The 20,604-nt window shown below is 47.4% G+C and overlaps 1 protein-coding gene across 2 annotated transcripts in view; it reads left to right on the plus strand.

Annotated features, from left to right (window-relative positions):
• ENTREP2 (endosomal transmembrane epsin interactor 2) overlaps positions 1 to 20,604 on the plus strand; it is a 423,055-nt gene that overhangs the window by 388,658 nt on the left and 13,793 nt on the right. For both annotated transcript variants that reach the window (XM_070571721.1, XM_070571713.1), the window contains 3 exons: positions 5,909 to 6,016; positions 14,257 to 14,417; positions 14,899 to 15,034. In XM_070571721.1, coding sequence (XP_070427822.1) covers positions 5,909 to 6,016; positions 14,257 to 14,417; positions 14,899 to 15,034 — 405 coding nt within the window. The remainder of the gene's footprint in view (positions 1 to 5,908; positions 6,017 to 14,256; positions 14,418 to 14,898; positions 15,035 to 20,604) is intronic.

The following is a 20,604-nucleotide window of genomic DNA, read 5'->3' on the forward strand; positions in this document are numbered from 1 at the left end:
TCAAAAATTTTGAGATATTTATATATTTACTTCCTGCTCAGAGCAGAACAATCTGGTTATGAGTGTACATTGTGTTTTGACGCAGAAGGTTCTAAACTCTGGACGTCACCCAGCTTGGCCTTCCCCATGTTGAACACAGAGGGGGATGGTGACAGGCATGGTTTCTCCTGTCATACTCCCCACCACTTCCACCTGCCTTCTGTAACATCCTGGTTTTACACATTTAAGTCCTGTTGATGCCATGAAAGATCCACTAAGATGGTGATCACTGCACCAAGTCACTGGGAAGCTTCAACAGGATAATTTCCATAAAGCCCGAACCGCATCCTTTGTAATTATAACACACATACAGTTACTGTTGGCTATTGATCTCATCAGTTATTTTTTATACTATGAGCTTTTCCTCAAGTTCCATCATTATACCTTGGCTGACAACGATCTCCTGTGGGATCTCTTTCCTTACTCAAAGAAAAAAAAATAGAAGAAATCCCTGGTGAATGAACTAAGAGAAATGAATATAAGGCCGTTTGTCCTCTGGACAACAATATTTCCAGCAACCAAAGGAATCAAAGTCCTGAATTTGTAATGTTTCTTAATGTGTAATTCCTCACGGCTGTCACCTTTCTCTGTTAATTGGGTTATTAATATTCAGAATTTACTTGGATTAGAGAGAATTTTAAAAGAATTCATCATTTTTGGGTTTATGTAAGTATCTCCTCTTGTTTTTGTTTTATAGGTGATTTGTTATATACATGATTTCCTTAATTTTATTAGAGTAAGTATGAAAAATGGCCAGCAGCAAAACTCAGTATCCACAGCGAAAGACCTGCCTTGTTTTCACACTCGCCATTTTGAATGACCCTGTGAAGAGATTTTACAGAGTATGGATGTTAGTGCTTGCAGAGACTCGCTGATAAAGCTGTCAAAGGGCAGAGGGAAAGGCAGTACTTAAGCCAGAAAGAGCATTCTGAGGAAACACATAAACACAATTCCAAGAGGGGTGCAGTTATCTAGAAAAAAGCTAAGCATTTAAACAGCTGGAAGAAGAAAAAGAAAAAAAGCAGTCTTTTGGGGGTGTGTTTCAAGTGAATACACTCCATGAGACAGAGGGCGGTGTTTGCCTCATGATGCATTTTCAAACAAACTGTTATGATTTGTGTTTATTTTTTTGTGAGTAGTTTTATCTGGTTACAAATGAGAGTATATAACAAAATTAAGGGCATTCATTTCAATGTCAGTGGAATATGTGATCAATAAGGTTGAAATTTCTAGATTGAGGACAAAGTAAAGGTATTGTTTGTAGTTTTAGTTATAGTACATTGACATGTCATTATTTTAGTTCTAATTATGAATTGCGCCCTGGGAGATATAAAATATATAGTTAAGATTTCTACATTCTGTCTCAGGTTACTCTCTGGTGTATCTTTAAGGTGAGAACAGTAAACTCATCCAAGAAATATCCTCTTCTCCAGGCAGTCTGGAGGCCCCTCATCCCCTGACGTCTGGTGGGTCTGCAGATTGGAATGAGGGAACCCAGGGCCATCGGGTACATCAAGAGCATCCGCCGGTGGAAGGCACCTCTTGATTCCATGGAGAGGGCTCTTAATTCATATTTCCGGTCTTGACCTCCACCATGCACTGCAGACCCACGTTTCCAACTAATCACTAACATCTCTGTGGGACAGGCCCCTGGCAACTCAGCTTCTACATGACCCAGACACACTGGTTATTCTCCTTTTAAGACTCCTCCCCTCCCACGGCCCCCTGGCACAGCTGCTGGTCCTACTCACTATGTGTGCCTCAGAATCATTTCCTACCAATTCTTCTCTCTCATCCCAGTCTGCCCCCAATCAATGGCTGTGCTCTGTTGGTTTCAGCTTCATAGTCACTCTCCGACTCCCGATCTTCATGCTTCTTCCACGTGCTCTGGTTTAACTCTCTGCAGCAGCATCTAACTGGTCACCCACCTGTTTCCAGTCTCTCACTTCAACAGATATTTGCTGAGCACCAGCCACATCTCAGGTCCTGTGCTAGACCCTGCAAAAGGTCTCTCTCTCAATCATTTGGGAAAGCAGGTTGCATTCTCTCTTTCTCAGCATCACACATCTTCAGAGCCATCCCATCATGTACAAAATAAATCCCAAACTCCATAGCCTCTTTCCAGCCCCATCAGTGTCTGTTCTTCCCCACAGTTGAGCTCCCATCCTGCTCCATCTTTAGAGGCTGCAGTTGAGGGAGGACACTTGAGTTGGGCGTCGTAATGTTGCACAGGAAACTTAAGGCAATCGTCTAAGCCCTACTACAACCACTTAGAAAATTGAAACAAAAAAGCCACGAAGAGCTTTTAGCCAAGATGGAGTTACAGGACTGGATTTAATTTCCCACCTGAAACAACCAAAAAAAATTTGACAAAGTCTGAAGACATTGAACATTTGGCAGTGAAGGACAGTGATCCCTGAAATATGGTCCAGAAATGAGGCAAGCTCTGCAGTTGCCTCAACTTCCTGCCTGAGAGAGTCTTCAGGTCACAGTGCAGGGAGGGGAACTTAGCAGGATTTCTGCAGGCTCCCTGAGTTGAGGATATAGTGCTGAGAATCTGAGGGAGACCAAGGCCTGGGGACTAGAGTTCTCAGGACAGAGTACGAGAAGGGCGAGAACTCTGGGATCTTCAAAGGGTCCCCCTGGAGTATTCAGTTGAATACTGATTAGCCCATGCACGTGAAGAAACTATGTGAGTCTGGGAAAAGAACTACCCGCAAGAATTAGAGATAATAGTGTCTGGTGCTCACACAGGCCTGGAGTAGCGCCTGTTCCCACTTTGTTCAGAGTACACAGAGCACTCTTACCTCAGGAGTGGGGAGTAACCAGCCCTGGACTGAGCCCTGCTTCAGTTCTGCCTAACAAATCTTAAAAACAAGACTCGGCTCTCCATCTTCACATTTGCAGGCTATGTAACCTTGGGAATGTGTTTAAACACAGTATGTTAACTTTAACCTTTGTAATACTATCATAATCACACCCCTTTTGGCTATTTTACAAAGCAGCCTTGAGGACAAAGGAGCAGGTTCTGAGTAAGTGGATCAGGCAAAGCCTTCTGTAGTCACAAGCAGCTTACAGGAGATTGAGAAGCTCTCTTAAAGGATGCTATAGATTAGAAATATGGGTTCATGTGTACATGAGCAAGCCCTGGGAATGCTCCCAGATGAGACAGTCATTTGGACACATCCCCAGTGCATGTATGATGCATGTCAGTGAGGAAATTCAATGTATTTCCCACCTCCTCTTGAGGATTTGTCAACCCCTTGATTAGATCATTGACAGTAACCTCATTAATATCATGGTCTTTCTGGTGAAAGATCCATTTTTCCTGAGAGCTTTTTGAGTATGTACAGTATTTTGTACATTTTTATATGTGTGAGATTTAATTGAAGGACATATCATTATTCTAAATCTTTGGTCATTTTCGTGGATCATGATGATTTTTTCTTTTTGTGGCATGGATTTAAGAGTACATTTCCTGGGGCCGGCTCTGTGGCCGAGTGGTTAAGTTCACGCGCTCCGCTGCGGCGGCCCAGGGTTCGGATCCTGGGCACGGACATGGCACCGCTCAGCAGGCCACGTTGAGGCGGCGTCCCACATCCCACAACTGGAAGGACCGGCAACTAAGATATACAACTGTGTACAGGGGGGGTTTGGGGAGATAAAGCAGGAAAAAAAAAAAGAGTACATTTCCTAAGTAAGAATGAATTGTACTTGGACAGTTAAAATTCCATGAAGTGTATCCTTTGAGATAGACCACAAAACAAAGATTCTTCTCTCACTGTCTTATTCATCTTAGTCTTATTCATAATACTTGAAATTCTAGCTAGTGCTATAAAGCAAGAAAAAGAAATATAAGAAGTACAAATTGGAAAGGGAGAAATAAAAATTTGCAGATGGCTTGATTGTCTACATAGAAAATCCCAAGGTTTCAGGATACCGGATAAATATACAAATATATACCATATTTCTATATACTAGTGATGAACATGTAGAGATTGAAATTAAAAACACAAAAATAAACCATAACCTAAACCTCACACCTTATTAAAAACTAACTCATATTGGATCACAGACTTAAATGTAAAATGTAAAACTATAAAAACTGTTACAAAACACCGTAGGAGAAAATCTTCAAACCTAGGGTTAGACAAAGAGGTCTTAGACTTGCCATCAAAAGCATGATCCATAAAAGCAAAAGTTTGTAAGTTGGACCTCATGAACATTAGAAATTTTTGTTCTATAAAAACTTAGGTGAAGATGATGAAAAGACAAGCTACAGACTGGGAAAAAATATTTGCAAGCCATATATCTGACAAAGGATTAGAATCTAGAATGCTAAAATAACTCTCAAAACTCAATAAGAAAGCAAACAATCCTGTGAGGAAATTGGCAAAAGATATGAACAGGCACTTTACCAAAGAGGATATACTGATGGCAAATGAGCACATGAGAAGATCTTCAACATCATTAGCCATCAGGGAAATGCAAATTAAAACCACAATCATTACACACCTATCAGAATGGCTAAAATAAAAATAGTGATACCAAATGCTGGCAAGGACACAGAAAAACTGGATCATTCATACATTTCTGGTGGGAATGTAAAATGATCCAGCAACTCTGGAAGACAATTTGGCAGTTTCCTATGAAATTAAACATTCAATGACCATATGACCCAGCAATTGTACTCTTAGACATATATCCCAGAGAAATAAAAACTTTTGTTCATGCAAGACCTGTACACAAACGTTCATGGCAGCTTTATTTGTAGTAGCCCAAAACTGAGAACAACCCAGATATTCCTCAAGTGATGAACAGTTAAACAAACTGTGGTACGTCCATACTATGGAATACTACTCAGCAATAAAAAGGAATGAACTATTGATACACACAACAACTTGGATGAATCTTGAAGGAATTATGCTGAGCGAAAAAAGCTGATTCTGAAAGATTACGTGCTATGTGATTCCACTTGTATACCATTCTTGAGATGACATAATTATAAAAATGGAGACCAGAATAATGGTTGACAGGGATTGGGCAAAGGAGATTGAGTGGGAAACAGGGAGAGAGGTGGATGTGTCTTAAAAAGGGCAACATGAGGGGACCCTTGTGGTGATGGGAAAGTTCTCTATCTTGACTATATCATTGTCAATCCTGGTTATGATATTGTGCTATAGTTTTTACAAGATGCTACCATGGGGGAAACTGAGTAAAGGGTATACAGGATCTCTCTGTATTATTTATTACAACTGCGTGTGAATCTACAGTTACTTCATGATAAAACGTTTAATTTAAAAACTTGGCATTTTAGGGGCCAACCTGGTGGTGTAGTGGTTAAGTTCATGTGCTCTGCTTCGGTGGCCCAGGATTCACAGGTTTGGATCCTGGGTGCAGACCTGGCGCTGCTCGTCAAGCCACACTGTGATGGCATCTCACATAAAATAGAGGAAGATTGGCAACACATGTTGGCTCAGGGCCAATCTTCCTCACCAGAAAAAAAAAAACCCAAAAATAAAAAAACAACAACTTGGCATTTTGTTAAATACTTATCAAAATTTTGAGTTACATTTTATGATTGATAAAAATTGCCCACCTACTTAGATATTGGTGATTTCAAGATTTTCTTAGACAGTGACTACCTAATAATTATCAAAATTGTAAGATACATTATTTAGTATCTAAGAATAATTTGATCACTGGTATAGAAGAATAAAAAAATGTGTCTATATTAAAGGCCAGTTTTAATTATGAAAAAAAACCCCACAAAAACCACACTTGTTCTGGACCTGGATGGAAATGCTAAGGATTCTGCCATCTGGGTTGCCAAGATGAGGCTGACCTTCTCTCATTTCTTTTCTCACAGGATCTCCTTTTCAGTGTGTGTGCCCTCAACGTCCTCTCCACCATTGTGTGTGCATTGGCCACAGCCATGTGCTGCATGCAGATGGTTTCCTCTGACGTCCTGCAGATGGTGAGTGGCCCCCTTCCTTACCAAGCACACTCAAAGTGGTGGCCCTCATGCCCTCCTTCTCCAGCCAGTTTGAAACCAATGTAGAATGGATATTCCTGGCTTCCAACGAGAAGCCCCAAAAGCCTTGGCCCTGACAGCCTATGGTGCTTGGAGATCCTTGGAGGTGACCTCATGCTGCCCTCTGGAAGACAGAGAACCCACACATTTGGTGCCATTGATGTGTTTGTTTTAGGTGTTGTTGGAGCTCCTTGTAGATGGAGTCCAACCACCATATGTCCCTCTAGATAGCCCCTGGTGTGTATCTCTGAGTAATTGTAGTGACAGTCCTGTAGCCTTAGACATCCTCTAGTCCCAGCACCTCCACAGCCAGGCACCTTCCTCAGGCTTCAGAATTCACTTTTAATAAAGGAAGTTTGTTTAGAAGACAAATTCTCAAATTGAAAAACTGCTAATCTGTGCTTTGTAGATTTTCTGATTAACCCTGAGCTCAAAATCCAGTGGCAGGTCGCTGACTAGCCATCATTTGACCCTCTGGCAAGGGTCTTACAGAAGAAGAACTGCCAGTCCCAGAAGGGAGCAATGAGACCAGGAGCAGGGGTCACCCACTTATTAACACATGTTTAATAAATAATGATGGCTCTTCATTATTCCAACGTGAATGGAACACAGCCCACATTCAGGATGTTACCAGTCAAGTCAGTACAGTAAAGAGAAATTGATGAGAAGATAGTGTTCTTCAAAGCTAAGGGTAGGAATCCTCCCTCTCTTTCTCTCTCTCCCCTTGCCCCTTTGAGACCCATGCCACCTCCTCCCCAACGTTTTACGAATCTCATGAAAGAAAAGGCAAGTTATTCTTGTAGTAGGCTGTTTTATTTGTTCTTTCTCATCCACCCCGTGGCAATATGTTAGTTAATCAACATACAGGGCCAGAGAGCATCATTACCAAGATGTTAAAAATTCATTGGCTCTAATCGTATGCAACATGCAGCCTCTTTCTCCCAGTACATATCCGCACAGCTGTCACAGCAGGGCTGACCTTTCCAAGAGGTTGCAGTTTTCGGAAAGGTACCTAATTAAGCATTTATTCAGCAGCAATGAACTTGTGACCTTGCTCATTGAGGCCTCATGTTGGTGATTTTTTCTGGCGTGTTGTATGAAGGAAAGGTCAAGTACCATGGGGTTCTCCTCACCTCGCAGATTTTACTATTGATCTGTAAATATCACACCAGTTTGACCAGACTAACAGAATCAAAGGGCTGTACATGCTAAAAGTTTGCATTCCCTAATTTTAAGAATTAAAACGAAAATTACCAACTAAATAAGAATACAGTCTATCGTAGCTGTGGTAGCATATACAATTATGACAAAATGTGCAGGGTCTTTTCTATCATTCCACTGTGTGCAGTGTGAGCGGGCCTAGAGTTGTGGATGTGAAGTCAGCCACATCTGGGTCAGGTCTGACTTCTTCTGGATATGAAGCAGGTCGCTCTGGACACATCACTGGAACTCCCTGACCCTCAGTTTCCTCACTTAAGAAATGGACCTAATGGGACCCCTGGGGAGCCCTCAGTAAGTGTGACTCATTTTGATTCTTTTTTGTTTTGTTTTGTTTTTGAGGAAGATTAGCCCTGAGCTAACTGCTGCCAATCCTCCTCTTTTTGCTAAGGAAGACTGGCCCTGAGCTAACATCCATGCCCATCTTCCTCTACTTTATATGTGGGACACCTGCCACAGCGTGGCGTGCCAAGCAGTCCCATGTCCGCACCCGGGATCCGAACCAGTGAACCCTGGGCTGCCAAAGCGGAACGTGTGAACTTAACCGCTGCACCACCAGGCTGGCCCCCATTTTGATTCTTAAATGTGGAGGGGATATCAGTTTGTTATTGGTACATTCCAGCAATGACATGAGTGCAGTGGTCCTTGATGTACTTTGTCAACTGTAAAGCACCGTATGGCAGGAAGGTATTGCTGCAATTAGAACAGCTGCCATCGGAACCCCTGGTCGTTTCACCTCTAGTGCTTTGTGGTAAGTTTGCTTCAAACGCCTGGCTTGGAAATAGAAGTAAATGAGGTTCCTGCTGGTGAGTCCTTCTCCCTTGGTGACCCTGGGCTATGGAGCAGGCAAGGCTCTGCTCTCCTTCTAAGGCCCTGTCTACACTGACTCCGTGGCCCAGAGCCTTAGGGCTGGCAAGAAGGAAATGGTGGCATATGACCACAGCGCCTTGTGGGACCAGCACATGACCTTGGGCACACCACTGCCTATTTGTCCCAATTTCCTCTGCTCTAAATAAGATCATTGATGCCCTGCTGTCCTCACAGGGCTGCTGAGAGGATGAATCAGATAATACATGTGAATGGGCTTTGGAAAACCATGGTGGCCATGTGGAGGTCGCCTTTTACCACATGGGTCAGAGGCTGTGCCCTTGGAGAAGGAGAAGTGGGGCGGCCCGAGGGCGTCACGGTTACGCCCTGAGGGATGGAACCAGGAGCGGAGTTGTTCATGAGGACGCCTCAGAAGCTCTTTTTAAATTTTTTATAAATGTCTTTTTTGTTCCAGGTTTATTGAGATATAATTGACTTTAATTTTCTTACTTCATTTTGTTAGACTCTTTGATTAAAGAAGTAATATATGATAATTGAAACAAGGAAAATATAGAGGTATATAAAGAAAAAGTTAATCATCTCCCTTCTCCCACTCCTTTCTCCTGAGGAAGCTTTGCAATGAGTCGCTTCATTTCTTTCTTGATTTCTTATGTAAACATACATAAGTCTTCCTTTTTGCCTCCCTCCCTCTTTCCCTTTCTTCCTTCATTTCTTCCTTCTTTTCTTGCCAAAATGGGATCACACCATTCATATTACTCCACAACTTGACTTTATAACCTGAAACAATTGTGGACTCCCATCTACGTCAATATATGGAGAGATGTTTTCATACCTGTGCTGATCCATAACATGGCGTAACATCAGCTATTTGGCTGTTTCTCTATGTGTGGGTGCTTGAGTTGTTTCTCGTTTTTGATTTTGGTTTTGTTTATGCCTCTGTAAGTGGTGCTACAGACCTCCTTGTGCATGCAGTTACAGCTCTCTTAACCAACCTCTGCTGAACCAGCCGGCCAGGTAGCCCGGTTCTCTGTCCCGCCGGTGAGCGTGCTGCCCGTTGCCCACAGCACGGTCCGCCACCAGCAGCCCCTGCAGTTCACCTGTGCACCATTTCTGTTCCCAGAACTCAGTCGTAAGCTCTGCAAGGGACAGTTGTGTTTATCCAAAAACCAGGTTATGTCCGTGGTATTTGGATTGTAAGTGCATATTCTAGTACCAATGAAATAGGAGTACAAAAAGACAATTATTTCTGTTACAACAAAACTGAGTACCTTGGAAAGATTCAGTGAAAGAGGGTCGCTAGATATTATTGCTGTCAATTTAGCTGTGGGTGAGACAACTATAAAGGGTTGGTATGAAAACTGAACAAAACCTAGGGGGTGTCTGCACACACATTGTCCACAAGCACCTTTAAGTTCTAGCACTGCCTTAAAAACACAGAAATGGGACGTTAGATACTGTCTTCCAGGTGTAGTTTATGCGAGAAAGACCACGGGCACTCCAGACAGCAACTGCAACTCACAGCCAAAGCCATGGCCTGGCGTGGAAGGAACCCAGAGCTCCTTTCTTATTTCTGTGGATCAGTATTTTGGGATAATTCATAGTTTTTGGAACTCACATACCAACTGCACATATACATGAAATGCCAAGTGTGACGCCTGTTGTCAGAACTGGTGGCACCGAGTGGCTCTAATAGTTTGGAAACAGTGACAAAGACAACCTGCTGATGAAATTAATTTTTTTTATTGATGTCATTTAGTGGAGAAACCTTTTACCTCCAAAGTGTCTATCATCTCATATTTTTAGTTTTATTTCTCCAGCATAATCTCATTTTTCCATTTTTCTGTTTAACTATTTTCCTCCACATTAGTCTGTTGCCAGCCACGTTAGCCTAAGGGACGTCATCTACTATTACATGCGTCTCCATTGGGCACTTGCTGGTTAACTCATCTTTTGTTGTTGTCATTTACATTCTGGGCTCCAGTCATATGCCTTGTAAAGCAGAACTCCTTCAGACAGTCCAGACAGGTCACTGCGCCTCTCACAGACAGTAACTGTGGGCTCACCCACAGAGCGTCAGAGAGGGATGTAACACCACCCCCTGGGGGCCCCAGAGTCACTCTAGTTCCCCATATCTTCGCCTCTCCAGTTCAGCCCGGTGCCGCCCAGCTCCCCCCTGATGCTGGCCCTCCCTGGACCCACAGTGACCTTCCTTGAGGTCTGAGTTCAACAGAACCATCCCTGGGTGGTAGGTGCTGCTTATCTATCAGACTAGGCCCAGTGGGTGTCAGATTAATCTGGAAAGCTAGTTACAGGAGACAATTGTAAAAATATGATGCATACATACCATAAACATTGAATTTTGATTTTAAATATGCAAATGAGTCATTTGTCCCCCACTCTTTTGATTTGGGGCCACGATCTTCTCTTTAATTATGGGTCTGTTTGGTGGATCAGGTCGTATTTCTTGCATAAACTTCATGGAAATCACATCATCTAGGATTTCCAGATCTGCCTCCTTTTGGAGTGAGACGTATGAAGCAATCCGGGTGCAGAACTCCGCTAGATGTTTCATGGTTCTTCTCCACTCTCTTGCAACTGCCTTGCCAGGACCTAACTTGGCAGCAATTTCTACTTGGCTGCTCTTTTTATTGAGTCTTTGGAGCATTGAACTTGGTTCTCATGGAACAAGTAAGCTTTCCTGTCTGCGTTCACATTTTGTTATGAATTACTGTAGTAACTAAAACTGGCCTTAACCTGTTTGAGAGTGCACCCCTGCGGCCCTGGGTAGGGCCTGGACCACCTGGGGTGGCAGCAGGACCAGAGAGCAGCAGCGTGCCTTGGGCGAGCGGCACTCCAGGGTCTGAAGCGCAGAGGGAGAGCTGCAGCTCATCCACGGGAGGTCGATTAAGTACACTTCTCCTGTGGTAATAATCCTGCCACGAGCCAAGGGCAGCACACGCCCACGTGGGGATTCCCTGTCTCCAGAGCAGACGCTTGAGAAGGGGCTTTTCTCCAGCGGGGTCTAAAATGCAAACTCCTCTTTTGTGGATGACAAGGAGTGGGCACTAACGATGCTCACATCAGGTGTGTGAACACCTCAGCTGGGTACCAACGTCACTCCACTCACCAGGCACGGGTGTACCTTTGTCACCACATAGATCAAACGGGGCTTTTACAGATGGCCCAGGGCCAGCAGAGCCACCTGGGAAAGAAGCGACGATTTAGAGCCCGGTTTCTACCCACCACCCCCAGGTGCAGACTCAGGCTCACAGGGGAGCATGTGGCACGGCGGGGCATGGGGAGGGTACAGGCTGGCCAGTGGGCGTTTCTGCCGGGTCCTGAAGGATGACTGGGAGGTTGCCAGTTGAGAGGGAGGTGCGGATCCAGGAAGAGGGAACAAACTGTGTTTGCTATTTGCAGTTGGTTCAAAGAATGGGAGGAGGAGTTTCGGGCACCAATTGCTTAGTGGATAAGGAAGCTGGAAACGACATGGGATTCAGGGAGCAGAGGTCTCCTCAAGGAGCTTTAAACAGGAGTGCCCTCATCGATTGGTTTAAAAATAGCTCTGCTAGCAGAATGGAGACTGAACTCAAGAGGAAGAAGACCAAGGCAGAGGGACCTGTTAGGTGCTCCCCAAGGAGGACATGTCACAGCGAGGAGGTGCTGGCTCATCTGCTGAGTGGATGCTCACTGAGCACCTGCTGTGCTCGCAGGACCAGGCTGGGCCCAGGGAATACAGACGTGGATGAGACGCAGACGGACCTGATGGTCAGGGCCCAGGCAGGAGAAGAACTCGCCCTTGGGATTTCAACAGTTAACACAGGGATCTGGGTACCCAGGTGTGGAAGGCTAGAGGGGGCCCTCAGGGTACACAGAGACAAATCACCACCACAGCAGCGACCGCCCTTCAGAGCTGGAAGAAGAGAAGGAGTAGGCAAGGAGCAGGATAGCAGGAACTCTCCTCCTGGCCTCCAGGCTCCCTCTGGCGCCCCCTGTGGGCAGAACCTAACTGAAGCCAGCTGCAAAGGAGTCTGGGAAATGTGGTGTGCAGACTTCCAGCCCCATTACCTCAGAGCAGAGTGCAGAGCCTGTGACCTTGGGCTTCCAGACAGACCCTGCTTATTAAACAGATACTGATGGGAGGCAGGGGGAGATGTCATGCGTGACATGCAGGCTTCCTGTTCCGGAGGCTGAGATGCCAGGGTAAGAGGCTCAGTTTGAAATGAACCGAGTCTGAGATGCATCTGCAAAGATGTGGCCAGCACACCACTGGAAAGTGATCTGGAGTTTACAGCAGAAGCAGCACCTGTGGTTTAACCTTTGAAAAGCCCCTGGTGTATGGCCACATTTACTCCTCTAAACCTGCTAACAGAATCATCTGGAGCTCCTCACCGCTTTCATGAAAATGCTTGTTGTTCTCATTCCTGGTGGAATTGTACCTTTAGTAGGAAAGCGTTTTGGCTTTTGCATCTCATACTTGAGTATGTTATTGATTTTTCTAATTTCTGATAGAGACTAATTCAAAATATTTTTCTATTAGACCTCAAGGACACTTGGCCTTGTCCTGGCGGCTCTGCTCTGTGCAGTAGGCATCAGGGCTCACAGCCGTCCCAGGTAGAGGACGACAGACACACATTCGCCTGCTCAGAGCCCTTGGTTCACCTCTCTTTCAGACAGTTGAACAAACAAAGCCCCGGGTCAGACTGGCTGGAGAGGCGAGGAACATGCTGTGTGTGTGAAGAAGCCCCACAGAAGCCATTTGTAGTCTGATGTGGTACATGTTTAGACATGGCCACCATTCTGTCGCCATTAGTTTAGAGCATGCTAATTCATAGCATTTGACTATATTCAGAATGGTGACCTCACCTGTACTTGTGCAAAAATGTTCAACCATCCTGGCCTCTGTCAACTGCAGACCACCCTACCTACTGCTGCCAGAAGGCATTAACAGCACTGCGCCCAGCTCCAGGACCCTCACTGGCTCCCCAGTGCCCCCAGGATTAGGAATTAACTTTTAGAGCCTTATCTAAATTTGCTTTCCTTAAATACATCTTTCACTCGCTCACTTGTGCTAGTGAAAGGCTTCTTCTTGAGCCTGAAGCACCGTCCTACTCCCCACCTGTTGAAATCCTACCAGTCTCTCAGGCCGTTCAAATATCGGCTTCTTCATTAACCCACCCAGGGGCTTCGAGAGTCCCTTGTGTCCTGATGGAACTCTTCTTGGCTGTGGTACAGTTGACTCTGGGTCCTTGCCTCACCCACCCCTCCCCCCCATGCAGTGAGAGGTCCCTGAGCACAGACTTCGGGCAACCTCTTAGGCATGTCTGCGCCCCAGGAACCTGTGGGGAGCAGTGACCAGAGGGCGGAAAGGGAAGCAGTTACGGATCGGCGCTTCCCATGGGCAGAAATAGAAAACGAGGCAGAGACAGCGTTCATTTTGTTTGAGTGATTTTTACCTTAATTTGCTCAAGCAGCATCTCAGTTTTAAGGTTGCCCCACAGAATGTTCTAGAGCTCTTGAAGGATTCTTTTCCCTCAGAGCAGTGTTTTACAAAGTGTGTGAATTCCCTAAAACTGCAAAATACTAATAGATACTATGTGTCCAAAGGGACCCATAATGAAATATTTGAGAAATGATCCATTAATGGGTTAAACAGCTTAACGGATATTTCCGCGCAGGCCTTCTCAGGGCCTCTCACACTAAACACACTAAAGTACATTATAGCGCTCCTAGAGGGCAGTACAATGCGTGGCATTTCCCACATTTATTTCCCTATAGGAATTTGGGAGGGAGTGGGGTGGAGCATCTTGAGCGTGCTGTCTTAAACCAGGGACGTCAGGCACCCCTTTGACCGCAGACTTTGAGTGGTATAATCAGAAGAGACAGGTTTAGTGGTAGGAGTAGAATTAGAGACTTCTCAGACTGTATTTTTCCTCAGAAAAGAGGCATTAATGGGGCTTCGGAGGCGAGGCCCACCTCACGGAGCCATCATTTTAAAATGTGTGTATAGCCAGCACTGCTTGACGGTTTAAATTACATAAGTTCCAAACGGATCATTAAAGCTTATGTGTAATTAGCTTAATTAGACACAAGCCACACAAGATGCCCCCAGTGACTCCGATCTCTCTGTTTTCCAGTTCCTTCCACAACGGGTGCATTCGGCCAGCCCCGCCTGCGTGACCCCGCATGGCACTGTTCTCCACCAGACCCTGGACTTCGACGAGTTCGTGGCCCCGCTCCCCCCGCCCCCCTACTACCCCCCGGAGTACAGCTGCACGCCCTCGGCTGAGGCCCACAGGTGTGTCTGTCGGGGTCCCCCACGGCTGCCAGCAGGAGGCTGGGAAGGGGCCCTGGGGGGTGGAGGGCGAGTGCGAGAGGAGAGGCGGCTCAGATGGCGCCTTGCTGTTGGTACCATTCCAGGACAACAAAGAAGGAACCAGCCGGACGAGCGCCTCCGCTGTGTTCTCAGGCAACGCAAAACTGCTATCAAGTTATGGTCATTAATATAACATGTAAAATTTAATTAAAGATTTAATCAGCTGTATGATTATTTTAATTTTAAATGACAGGGCCATAGAGTTTATTGACTATGTCACTATCTTTCCAGAAAAAAACAAAAGTTAAAACTGCCTAGAGAATTAGGCTTTTATTTCACAAGCACAATGAGTATTCAGTGAGGGGAAACCCGGACAAGAGACGTTCACGTTGCTTTGAGAGAAATGCCGACAGCTCAGGCTCCTTCCCCAGGGAGTGACAATTCCACCCTTCTGCCTTTTCAGGGGCCTCCACCTGGACTTTGCTCCCTCTCCATTCAGCACTCTGTATGATGTTGCCATCAACAGCCCCGGCCTGCTCTACCCTGCCGAGCTACCCCCACCCTACGAGGCTGTCGTGGGCCCGACCCCGGTCAGCCAGGTGAGAGGCCCAGGCCCGGATGGGCCGGTTCCCTGTGCCTGCATTCGTATCTCTCTAGGCCTTTCGGGAAACCTGTGGGATGTTGGTCCTATTAGTCCTGTGGTGGAGAGCAGGCACTGGGCTCAGAGGGCAGAACCTGCAGAGATCCTGACCCAGGCCTAGGGATTCCAACCTCAATATTTGTGTTTTTTTCCCTTGGCTCCTGAGAGATGTGTCTAAGCTTAACGCTACCTTGTGTTTCTGCGGACACAGCACGGAAGTTGCTGGCACAGGTTCAAGGCAAGGGCAGAGGCCCCCAGGGGTGGTGCTCAGCCCATAGACCAAGTACCAGGGGACTCTGACCTGTCTTGACTACATGCTGCTGTCGCTGTCTTCTGGGGAGGTGAGAAAGCAGTTCTGGACCCCAGACCCTGCCTAAGGTGTGGCAGCTCCCAGCCACCAGGCATTGAGGGTCTTCTCTGAGCTGGTCTGCCAGGCACTTGCACAACTTCAGGGTGGCTGACCCAAAGCAGGCATGCCCTCAGGATATGCTGGTGGACACTCAGTTTCCTCATCTGTGAAATGAGGATCATAAAATAACCGTGCACATAGGATGGAATGGATGTTTGTAATGGACCCCGCAGAGGGCTTGGCACATAGTAGGCTTTGATTCAGCAAAAGCCAATTGCTCTTTTTATGGTATTATCGTCATCACCATTGGCATTGTATTTATTGAATATCGAAAGGCTCTAGCCATGGAGCTCTCCTGACCTGCCTGAGCCCCCCGCCTGAGCCCCCCGCCAGGAAGTGGTGCAGGCCTCAGACCTGGCCCAGGCCTTCCGAGGCCGCCCTGTGCTCTGCCCTCCACCCCTTTGAGATGGAGGGCCCATGTGGCAAGTAGGCCAGGCAGCAGAGCCCACCTCCTGAGCAGGTCCTAAGGAACCTCTGTGGGTAGAGAAGTGGTTTACATGTCTTCTGTTGGGACTCCGCCTCCACAGGCCCCTGGAGACGATGGCATCTACAAGGGTGACCCCGTACTGCAGGCTGTGTGGTTGTGGGACAGGGAGAGAAGGCAAGACGGGCCTGCCTCTGGGCCCAGCAGGACCATGCGGCATGTTCACATGCTGCTGGACTCAATGCATGGTAGAGAGAATTCTTTGCAAAAGAGATTCTCCCTGGGGGGTCACTTGGGTAGGACTTCTCAGCGCCCATCAGGAGCCTGCCCTTTCCAGGCAGACGGTGCCTGAACAGCTGTGAGACTGGCCCCTCAGCCTCAGGGCCTTCCTTTGGGGTAACTGTCGCCCTGAAATGTCCTGGACTGGTTCATGGGGCTGCGGCTGGCAGAAGGGGACTCGGCCAAGGATGCCTGGCCTTTTCTCTGTCTGCAGTAGAAACAGAGATGTAGGAACTGCCCGTAGGGGAGGAACTTGTCAGTGCGGAGGCAAGAGCATGGCCGTGGAATCTCATTTCTAAATTCCTAATAACTGAAATTCTCTTGAAATTTTTTTTTAAAGCCGAACAGAGAATTCTGCCTTCCTGAAGTAGTTTATTTTTCTCTTTATGATAAAAATAATTCAAATCAATATTATTAGTCGAAATTGGATTACCAATAATTCATTATCAGTGGAAACTGTTTCCTGTGATAACGTCATAAGCACTCTGAGGAGAGCCCAGCACAGCGCGGGCACTAGGCAGGGGGGCCTGGTCCATGTTTGTGGGGTCCAGCGAGCTTCTGTGAGCTGAGGGCTCAGGCTGAGCGGCAGCAGGTGGGCAGGGTTGGGGGAGGAGGGGCTGGGAATGCTGCTGGGAGAGGGAACAGCCTGTGCAAAGAGTCAGGGCACAGCACATCCACGAAACTGAAGGCCACTCAACGAGTCTGAGATGAATGTGATGTGGCTGGAGGTGACAGGCTTGGTGTGGTTTTTTGGATTCCAGGGTCATCAAAACATCCAAGCCAGTGTCCACAGGACAATAGGATCTACAGTTTGGGGCCTTGGAGAGATCAGGGTTAGCTGCAGTGGTAGCCACTGAAGCCTGGGAAACTGGGGGGTGGGGGGCCCAAGGACAGGGAGCGCCCTGTGGAATGACAACTCTGCAGGGTGCTGGAGGAAGGTGCCCCCAGGACAGGCTGCAGAGCAGACAGGGGGGCTCCCAGAAAGCCTTGACTTGAAGAAACAAGTGGTTCAGGAAGGAAGGGATGGGCCAAGTGCTGCCCAGAGGCTGTAAAGGGCTGACCCCATCCACCTGGGTCTCCATTGAGGGGCTGCTGGTGGTGCTGCAGGTGGGTGGGGCAGGAGCCAGGTTACATGGGATAGAGGAGGGGATGGGGTGTGAGAAGGTGTAGCAGGGGTTTGGGCCAGTGGATCTTGGACTCCAGCGGGCATCTTGATTCCCCAGAGGGCTTGTCAATCAAATACAGATAGCTAGGCCCATCTTAGAGTTTCTGAGTCAGCAGGTGGGGTAGGGGAGCTGCTAAGAATTTGCATTCATGCTGAAGTCCCAGCTCCTGCTGCTGCTGCTGCTGCTGCTCCAGGGATGTGCTTTGGGAGCTGGAGTAGAAAACTATGCAAGATGCTTAGCAAAGAGGTGAGATAGGAGGTAGTTAGAGGGGAGTGTGGGTTTAGGGCGTGAGGGTGTTACTAAGGGGATGTGGCAGAGCCCAGAGGGTGAGGGCGGCTGACCCGGGGTGGGGGGGAAGTTGCTGGAAGGCAGAAGGGGGACACTGACCCAGCGTGCAAACGGGCAGCTCTGCCTTGTAACCAGCAGGGGCACCAGGCAGGGCGGCAGATGGGCCTGGAAACCCCAGAAAGCCTGCAGGGGTATGTGATTCTCTGGCCGCCGTGGGGAGAGGAGGGAACTCTGCCACCTACCCCTCCACATGGCAGCCCTGCCTGCTGCCAGCACAGAATTCCAGCTCCGTGCCAGGGAACAACTTCGGCCTGCCTCTCCATCATCCCTTTTCTGAGCCGTTACGCCCATTTCCAGAAGAGAGAACGCTGTGGAAGGATTCCTGATTCATGTGCACTACCCTGTGGAGAGAGGCAGGACCAGGCACTGCCCACCTCGGAGCCCTTTGCTTCTTGATCGTGACAGTGAGAACCCCGCAGTGACACTCAGAACGTGGAGCCTTTCAAGCACCCTGAATGCTGGAAAGTGGCCTCTGGATGAGGGTGTGACATTTGGTGCACAACACCACACTTGCACACTAGAAGGATATTGAGTATTTTGTCACTATTTTACTCTTTTTTGTGAGAAACAGAATATATCAGAGGATGATAACACGGGCTCTAAGACCAATACAATACCATTCTCCAGAACTATTGGGAATTCTCTAAATGGAGATTTCTCTCACAGAATTTTGGTGAGAAAACCCTTAAGGGTAAAAGCCTGTCTCTACCGTATTAGCTTGCGCTGGCTCAGAAACTTTCAGCTTACCAAACATTCTCTGTGGATGACCAGTGGAGGTGAGCATGTCTGTCCACGTGGCCGTTCTCGGGGCGCCCGTCTGGGAGGGGGTAGCATCTGGTGATGGAGGGGCTGCCGCAGCTCCCCCCTGAGAGGCAGCCCGCGCCGGGACGCGCTGAGTCTCTTTGACCCCATGGTCTAGCAGCGCTTTTCCATTCCACAGACGCCCCTGGGAGTCTGGAGTCAACAAAACCCATTCCCGTCCACAGAGGGAAGGCTGTGCAGGCCAGCTGTCCCCTCCATGGGGCAGCCCTCCCACCTGACTGGACAGCAAGGAGCCCCCTTACAGCACGACCCCTTCTTGCTGGGTGAGGCGGAGGTTAATTACTTCCCCTTGCTAGGACAGATGGCATCTTGATTGCCTATCCACACTCGTTTGGATAAAGAGAGGAAGACAGGCTGACAGAAAAGCGAAGCCTGCGCCCCGTGGGCTTTGCCCAGGGGAGGGGGCACTGCTCATTTGGAAGAGATTTTTAACATGGGAAGAAAGAGCACCCCCGAACTGAGCCCGTTCCTTTGACCCAGTCCCCTGATGGACTGGCCCCAGGCGGGGTCCCTTCTGACTTCATTTGCAATGTCATTCTCTTCCCCATGGCTCAAGACTGTCCCTTTTGGCCACAATGGAAGGGAGTAAATTTCTTTCTGGAGCAGGAAAGTTACTGAGAATGTGCTGGTTTGATATTCCAGCCTGGATGACAAGCTTAGGTTCCAGGGACCCTGTAAGACTGTGCAGTACTCCATGGGATATAGATAACCATCAACTGGACAGGATCCCCTCCTCGTGGCAGCAACAGTCCCATGTGGTGACAGGACAAGGACAAATAAGCTTCTTTGGGGCTTCAGAGGAAGAACAGGCTTGACAGTTTGGGTGAGACTAGGGCGTATGAACAGAGGAGAAGATCATGGAGGGGGGGCGCGGTACAGCTTGGCCAAAGGCACCTGGGGTGGGGAGCAGCGTGGAGCCTGGTTGTAGGAGCTTAAAGTACATGAAGGGGTTCGCTGAAATCATTTGGGTACAGACTCTCTGACCTTGGATGTCAAATGATAGAGGTGCCTTTGAAGAGTTTGGTGTTTGGGGTTGACATGACCTAGTGGTGCTTTAGGAATTTTGGTGACAATAGGGCAGGCAAGAGGGACACCTGAGGCATGAGACTAGAGATCGTGAGAACGGCAATGGACAAGACAGGCGTGACCAACCCCAAGTCCTAAAAGTTACCATTTATATTTTCAAATGAGATGACCTTTGCATTTTTATTTTATTTATTTATTTTTAAAGATTTTATTTTTTCCTTTTTCTCCCCAAAGCCCCTCCGGTACATAGTTGTATATTCTTCGTTGTGGATCCTTCTAGTTGTGGCATGTGGGACGCTGCCTCAGCGTGGTTTGATGAGCAGTGCCATGTCTGCGCCCAGGATTCGAACCAACGAAACACTGGGCCGCCTGCAGTGGAGCGGGTGAACTTAACCACTCGGCCACAGGGCCAGCCCCAACCTTTGCATTTTTAAAACTGCAAGCAGAGTATCTTCAAATGGGGACACTGGCCTAAAATCTTAATGCACGTTCTCTATGATTGCTGGTAATCACCCCCAAAGGACAGCTCTTTGTAAATCTGGCACTAGCTGGTCAACTGGACCCAGGAGTGGGAAACTCATTACAGACACAGGGCAGAATTTCCATTCAGGGTGTCCTAGCCACAGAGCTTCCTGAAAGTCAGGGAGATGAGGGGAATGTGGCTTATTTGCCTAAATGCCAATTGACTTTTTAATTAAGGTAACTGGTCAACATAGTGCATCTGGGATTAAATAAATGCAGGCCCCTGAGTGTCCCATGTTGTTACACACGGGGCTTCTCCTAAGAGCTGTGTTGGGGCCTTTACCGCTGAACTCAAATTTCAACTTAAATTCTCTGATATGTCTTCTCCACCCTTTTCCACTGCCTTTACATTTAATCAGAAATGCTGTGTGAACTGAACAGCTATTCGCCCCACAGCTTTAGTGTGGCAAGGTGGCTTTGGACATCAGGGAAGGCCAAATTCAAATTAAACCCTTGACACCCTGCTTGAGAGAGGTGACAGATGCGCTCCCAGGAGCTGTCTCCTCTCGAAAACTCATTTGACCAGGAGCCAG

The sequence above is a fragment of the Equus przewalskii genome, chromosome 1, assembly GCF_037783145.1.
Source record: "Equus przewalskii isolate Varuska chromosome 1, EquPr2, whole genome shotgun sequence".
Taxonomy (NCBI): domain Eukaryota; kingdom Metazoa; phylum Chordata; class Mammalia; order Perissodactyla; family Equidae; genus Equus; species Equus przewalskii.